Source organism: Penaeus chinensis, chromosome 17, assembly GCF_019202785.1.
Source record: "Penaeus chinensis breed Huanghai No. 1 chromosome 17, ASM1920278v2, whole genome shotgun sequence".
Taxonomy (NCBI): Eukaryota; Metazoa; Arthropoda; class Malacostraca; order Decapoda; family Penaeidae; genus Penaeus; species Penaeus chinensis.
Window position 1 is genome coordinate 21,354,828 of NC_061835.1, and position 7,500 is coordinate 21,362,327.

General features: G+C 50.4%; 1 protein-coding gene across 5 annotated transcripts in view; it reads left to right on the forward strand.

Annotated features, from left to right (window-relative positions):
• The window catches only part of LOC125034302 (serine/threonine-protein phosphatase 1 regulatory subunit 10-like), a 119,113-nt gene that overhangs the window by 61,969 nt on the left and 49,644 nt on the right, over positions 1-7,500 (forward strand). For all 5 annotated transcript variants that reach the window (XM_047626065.1, XM_047626067.1, XM_047626066.1 and 2 more), the window contains 3 exons: positions 96-182; positions 4,244-4,431; positions 4,537-6,378. In XM_047626065.1, coding sequence (XP_047482021.1) covers positions 96-182; positions 4,244-4,431; positions 4,537-6,378 — 2,117 coding nt within the window. The remainder of the gene's footprint in view (positions 1-95; positions 183-4,243; positions 4,432-4,536; positions 6,379-7,500) is intronic.

Below are 7,500 nucleotides of genomic sequence, written 5' to 3' on the forward strand. Positions count from 1 at the left end.
TCCTCATCCCTCTCCTTTTTTCATCTGTCTCCCCCTTCGAAATTCTCCTTATGCAATCACCATGATGACTAATATCAGCGTTTGCCCTCTTCCAGGTTGATGGCTAAGTACTCCAAGAAGCTGGTGAGCAAGTGCATCTACCTGAACATTTTGCAAGCAACGGACATCCCTTTCCTAGACGCGTGAGTATGCGCCTTTGGCCACCCCCGATCCTCCCTTTACAAGCACGGACACGCACACACGCACATGCACATGCACATGCACATGCACATGCACATGCACATGCACATGCACACACGCACATGCACATGCACAAATGCACATGCACACGCACATGCACATGCACATGCACATGCACACGCACACGCACACGCACACGCACACGCACACGCACACGCACACGCACACGCACACGCACACACACACACACACACACACACACACACACACACACACACACACACACACACACACACACACACACACACACACACACACACACACACACAAGCTCTCTCCTTTAGTGTTTAGTCGTCGATTAGGCTTTTTTTTTATTTATTGGAGGATGATAGAGTAGTTGTGGTATAAGGATGGTTGAGGGAGGAAAGGTAGTTGAGGTGGTAGATGGGGCGTTAGTGGTAGTCGTTGCAGGCAGTTGCAAGTAGTAGCATTGATTTTGACGCTCTTGATCGAGAACACGTCATGTTTTATAGCATTGAAGGTACCCGCAATGGATGCTTTTGATGAACGTCTTGGGCCATCGACTCCTCCTCCTTAGTGGTTGCTTGGAGCGGGGCTGGTTGAAGCAGGAGAAGGGAGGCATTAGAACGATGGAAGAGGAAATAACGGTTATTAGTCTAATGACCGCCGGCCATTTTAAAAGAGTGTGATATAAGGATATAAGGCAAAACAAAATTAGTCTCGAATTATTGGTCGTCTTTTTTTCCATTCTCGTCCATTTGTTGTTGTTTTTATGGGTTAGTTCTCTTGCTTGCGCTCGTTATCATTGTTTTGAGTAAGTTCCCCCTCGGGGAAAATTCGTTTTCTTTCGTTGGGGAGAAATTTAGTGCCTGACTTCGAATGTTGTTTTCAACTTGCAGGATAAGGGAATTGCGTAGGTGGAAATATAATACTTATATGTAATTCGACACTTCACGTCAATCACAGTGTGAGGCTTCAAGTAAATAACTCTTGAAAAGGGTAAATTTTACTCTTTCCTCGTCCATTCGAAGGCCACGGCACCTGGGCCCGTTGGAACGCCCCCTTTAAACCATGCGCTGTGCATCTCCCAAGTCGCTTTCCTGTAGGTGGTCGGTCTTCCCCTCTGTCCCCGGGTCGTAGGTCTTCCCCTCTGTCCCCGGGTCGTAGGTCTTCCCCTCTGTCCCCGGGTCGTAGGTCTTCCCCTCTGTCCCCGGGTCGTAGGTCTTCCCCTCTGTCCCCGGGTCGTAGGTCTTCCCCTCTGTCCCCGGGTCGTAGGTCTTCCCCTCTGTCCCCGGGTCGTAGGTCTTCCCCTCTGTCCCCGGGTCGTAGATCTTCCCCTCTGTCCCCGGGTCGTAGGTCTTCCCCTCTGTCCCCGGGTCGTAGGTCTTCCCCTCTGTCCCCGGGTCGTAGGTCTTCCCCTCTGTCCCCGGGTCGTAGATCTTCCCCTCTGTCCCCGGGTCGTAGGTCTTCCCCTCTGTCCCCGGGTCGTAGGTCTTCCCCTCTGTCCCCGGGTCGTAGGTCTTCCCCTCTGTCCCCGGGTCGTAGATCTTCCCCTCTGTCCCCGGGTCGTAGGTCTTCCCCTCTGTCCCCGGGTCGTAGGTCTTCCCCTCTGTCCCCGGGTCGTAGGTCTTCCCCTCTGTCCCCGGGTCGTAGGAAGGTTTGGGTCGTTGTCGTTGTCGGTTCTTGTTGAGAGAGTCTTATTTAATTCGTGGATCGCATCTTGTTGCAGGCCTTTCTGGAAAAATTGCACGTTCATTGGGATACGTTGTTGTTTGTTTTGCATTTTGTTGCTGTGACTACTTCTGAGCGTGCATACGTGTGCAGAAAATGTGCACATGGGAGCATGATGCTTAAAACAATGGCGAATTGTGTTTAGTAGTAGTTACCTGGGTGCATACATGCATGGATATTCAATACAAGTAAAATACTCATAATTACTTGCCAACTCATATAGGTATATGTATAATGCGCAGATAGGTGCGCGCGCGCGCACACACGCGCACGCACACACGCGCACGCACACACACACACACACACACACACACACACACACACACACACACACACACACACACACACACACACACACACACACACACACACACACACACACGTCCACCCTCCCACACGTCCACCCTCCCACACGTCCACCCTCCCACACAAAAACACACGGCACTCACTCGCTCACTCACTCTTAACACGCATAAACGTAGTCATTTGGCACCTCGGTATAGGCCTACATAAGGTCGCGGACATACGTACAATTATATTTAAAATACTTGTGATTAATAGCTGATTCCTTGATTAGTTTCTAGGCACATACACTTTTCGTTCAGTCTGTAATAGGTTTCTTGTGCACGTGAGTACGTCCATGATGATACACTTTGGCCATTTGAATTTTATGGAACTTGTATTAGTTGGGAAAAAAAATATGGATGTGTGTGGGGGCTAAATGCTCCACCTGCCTAATGCACACTCGTTATCGGCGCATCTGTTTCGCAAGTGTTCTCAGAGAATGTGCGTTCGTGGAGGTTTACCTTGGAAGAAGACAAATACCTTTTTTTTCCTAGTACTTTTGAATTTACTGAATGGGCTAATATGTGCAGGTGTTCTGGTCTGAGAGAGCGATGGGTGGATACATAGATAGGTAGGTGGAGAGGTAGATAATGAGGTGGATGATATATTCTGCGGTATGTGGAAGTAGTTTAGTTATCCATTATGTTTTTTTCTATATATTTACCATATAAATTGGCAAATGGTGAGGAGAGTTCGCCCATGAACACGCACGCACGCAATTACATTAGCAAGAATATCACTCGTAGCAGATGTGGAAAAGTGAAAATAGCAATGACAAGCTTCACGGCTTCACGCGACCATTGACCTCTGTGCATAAGCAACATCACTGAGAGCGAGGGGCTATGTTGGAATTGCCAGGCGCGGTATTCAAATTTTCATTTTTTTTTTTTCTTATATATATTCACCTGCCACTTAAAAAAAATAGAAGGAAAAGCCAACCTCTGAAGAGACGCCAAAGGAGAGGCAATGAGGAAGATTTTCCCTCTCTCCCTGATATTACCGCAAAGCATGATCTTCGAGGCGTCATTGCATCTGGTTAGAGAGACGGGAGATTTAGTCAGAAATAAAAGACTGGTAGCAAGTAACCCCCAACAGCGCCATAAACTACGTAACGAATTGCAAGTGTGACCATGCGTATTGCAAGTGTGACCATGCGTATTGCGTTAACATCGAACGGGTTTAACAGAATCAATGAGCATACGTCCACAGAGCGCGCCATATGTCGGATTCTAAGCGAAAATGTCTCGAAGTAGAATGTTAAAAAATAGGGAATCTGCACACATGCGAGGAAAAGAAATATGCACAAGGTCACCGGGATGTTCATTATTCGAAATTTCGCGGATGGCAGGTGGGCAGCCCCTCAGCTCGTATGTGGAGCATGTGTAATTTGTAGTCTGCTAATTCTGATGAGGATATGGTTTGGAAAGCTTCGGTTAGGCCTACACCTCGTGCTTGTTAGTGTTGTTCTGTTTTATCCATGCCTCAACTACACGCACACGCGTTCATGCACGCACATACGCATGCATTACTGTACCTATACATTTTCGTGCTTATATTTGTTTATCTTGTATTTGTGAAAAAATGAGTTACCTTTTTGACTGGACAATCACTATGAATGACCTTAATGAGAGTGAGAGTGAGTGTGAGAGTGAGTGTGAGAGTGAGTGTGAGAGTGAGTGTGAGAGTGAGTGTGAGAGTGAGTGTGAGAGTGAGTGTGAGAGTGAGTGTGAGAGTGAGTGTGAGTGTGAGAGTGAGTGTGAGAGTGAGTGTGAGAGTGAGTGTGAGTGTAAGTGTAAGTGTGAGTGTGAGTGTGAGTGTGAGTGTGAGTGTGAGTGAGTGAGAGTGAGAGTGAGAGTGAGAGAGAATGAGTGTGTTTGCGTGCGTGCGATTGCATGCATGATGCGAAGGGCGTGTCCCGATGTTTGAACCAAGGCTGAAAGTCGGTTTGTCGTTGGCGTCGTTTCAGGTTCTACGAGGAAGGAGGCTGGGAGCTGGTGGGCGCGTGGCTGCAGGAGGCGGTCAGCTCGAAGAATTGGCCGCTGGCTGGGCAGGTGCTGACCCTGCTGGACTCCTCCCCGATGACGGTCACGAGGCTCAAGAGGACCACGACGCCCAAGCTGGTCAAGGAGCTGTCGAGGGACTGCCCTAGCGAAGGTGAGAGTCGCGCTCGTTTTAAAGCTGAGCTGGGATTTTGTGTTGGCATTTCTGGGTTGATTGCTTTATCCTTGGTTATAAATGTGTCTCGTTTGTCTCCGGCAGATGTACAAAACACAGCCAAGCAGCTGGTGCACAAGTGGATGGAGGTGGTGCGGCAGGGGGACGGCACCGCGGCCGGCGTGGGGCTGGGCAACGCCTGCGCCGGCGAGGACGACGAGGAGGGAGCGGGCAGCGCGGACGCGGCGCCCTTCCAGCAGGAGGATGTGGCCATGGTCGACCTGACCTCGCCCGACCCCGAGGACGAGGACAAGGGTGAGTCGGGGCCCTCGCAGACGCCCCAGACTGGCTCCAGGGAGTCGTCGCTGGGCGAGGGCGGCGACGCCAGCTCCTCCCTCGACTGCCAGGACGAGTCGTCCAACGCCTCCACGGAGAGCGACACGACGCCCGCGCCCACCACGCCCATCCGCATCACGATCCGCAGCGGCTCGCAGGTGCTGGCCAAGGTGTCGTCGCAGCGCCTGAGCCAGGACTCGACCGACAGCGACGACAACAAGCCCTTGAGTGTGATCAAGCAGGAGGTGGAGAAGGCCCGGCTGGCGCGGAAGGCGCTGGAGGCGGAGAAGGCCTCGGCGGGAGCGGCCTCAGCTACCTCAAGCACGCCCGCCACGGCGCCCACAGCGACCACAACTACCTCGCTCTCCGCCCCAGCCGGTGACGAGGCCGGGGCCGACAGCACAGCCACTACCTCTTCAGAGACCAATGAAGTCCTACAGAACGGTGCTGATGGCGCCACCGCAGAGGGCGCCGCCGCGTCAGGGACCACGCCCACAGTGCACACCATCGTGACCTTCACGGGCGGGCTTTCCAGCACTAGCTCGCCCGCCGCCGCGCAGCCGTCCGCGGCGGCCGAGGAGGCGGGCGGCGAGGCGGGCGGCGAGGCGGCCGGCAAGGAGGGCGACGAGGCCAAGGGAGTGAACGGGGAGGACGAAGGGAAGGACAGTGACACGGCGAAGGGGGAGGGGGAGGACAAGGTGAAGGACGGAGAGAGCGATGTGAAAGTGGACAATAAAGACATGAACGGAGCGAGCGCCGATAGCGACGCCCAGCTCAGCTCAGAGAGTAAAGATGATGTAGACAGTAAAAGCAAAAGCGAATCCAAAGAGAAAGACAAAGACAAGGAAAAGAAAAGCAGTCGAGAGAAAGAGAAAGAGCGAGACAGAAAATCGAAGGACTCGGAGAAGGATAAAAAGAAAGAGAAGGAGAAGGAGAAAAGCAGAAGTTCCAAGAGCAGCAGCAGCAGCAAATCGGAGAAGGAAAAGAGTTCGAGAGACAGACACAGAAGTAGCAGTAGCAGTAGCAGTAGTAAAGACAAAGATAAAGATAGGAGAGACAAGGACCGTAGTAAAAGCAGCAGTAGAGACAAGAAGAGCAGCAGTAGAGATAAAGATAAAGAACGAGAGAGAAGCAAAGAGAAGGAAAAGGAGCGAGAGAAGGACAAGAAGAGCAAGGAGAAGCAGGAGTCGGAGGACAAGGCCACGCTGGAGAAGGTGAAGCCTCACAGCGCCGACGGCCTGGCCAAGATCCCGAGGAAGCAGGCCAGCTTCTTGGACGCGCTGGGCTCCGCCGACTCGGAGCTCAACGAGGCCAAGAAGCCCTCGGTGAAGACGTACAAGTCGCGGGGCTTCCGCAACACGGGGCTTCTGGAAGAGCCCACCAAGCTCCCGGGCGTCGCCGGCAAGAAGCCAGCCGGGACGGAGAAGAAGGGCGGCGTCGGTGGCCTGGCGGGGGGGAGTGCGTTGTCTCCTTCCGGGGGGCTGAAGAGGCCGTCGCCGCTGGACGACCTGGCGTCCCCGCAGCCCGACAAGCGCGTGAGGTCGTCCGTCTCGTCGTCGCCGCTCAACGCCGACAAGCCCGGCGGAGTCAAGCTAATTTCGCCCAAACGACGTAAGTGGAAGGAAGACGCTCGCCGCTACCTGCGCTGCTTACAGGGTGTTGCGCATAGCTCCTTGTTTCTTAGCTGTTCCCCCTTTCTAATTCACCTTTTCTTTTCTTTCTGTTCTTGCTCTCTTGTATTCCAATATTTGGTTCGTAATATCAGTTATAGAAGTCATATTGTAGGGGGTTTATGGTTAAAATATGAATAGATTTATATTTATTTACCTTTATTTCTTCTTTGACTTTATTCTCCTCCTTTCTATATTTAGTTCTCTCTCCTATAATCCGTGATTCCTTGCTTTATTTTGGTTTCCTTTTATTTATTTTTTTACCTCTTCCACCCTCTTTTTTTCTCGAAGGTAGTGGCGAGCCAGATATTAGCCTAACATGGGACTTCAGGGTAGTTGGAGGTGGTAGACTGTTCACAAAATGTCGATTTCAAAGTCATACTCAGTTTTTTCCATGCTGTTTTGCAAAATAACATTATATATTTAACGTAAATAGCCATCAGCAATTTACCTGTCCATTACTCCCATCTCCAGCTCCCTAAGGTACCTTGGTCGGGGATATAGGTGGTTACATTAGGAACAAGTGTATGACAGAAGAACCCATCCTCTGTTCACAACCATGCTCGTATGTGAGCTGTTTGTGAACTGGCAGTTGGAAAATGTGGAAGGCCTCCCATTGGCTTGGTGTATTATTTGATAAGTGTCTTTGCAGTTCACAAAAAAATCAGTTTTCTATTTGTAAGGTAAAGGTGTTGCAAGTGTAAATGCATTGTAAGATGACATCCATTTATGATAATCACCCCAGGATGTTTTATTTTTTCTTGGAAAATATCATGAGAAATGAGATTGAACAGTCATTTGAGACGAGTAGAGTTTGTGCTCAAGTAAAGTCATTCCTTTGAATGTCGAAAAATAGTCATACATTGTTTACGTTTTACCAGTTTCTCTACCTCATGTTATGGAACATATGTAAACCAGTGTTCGTTTTGTAAGGACATCAGCAGACACAAAGTGTAAGATCTGTAAGAAATTAACATGAATGTTTTGATTGGTGAGCATATCTTCCACCTGTTCTTAACTCCAGCTTGAAATTTCCAGGTCATATCATACAAATCTCACATAA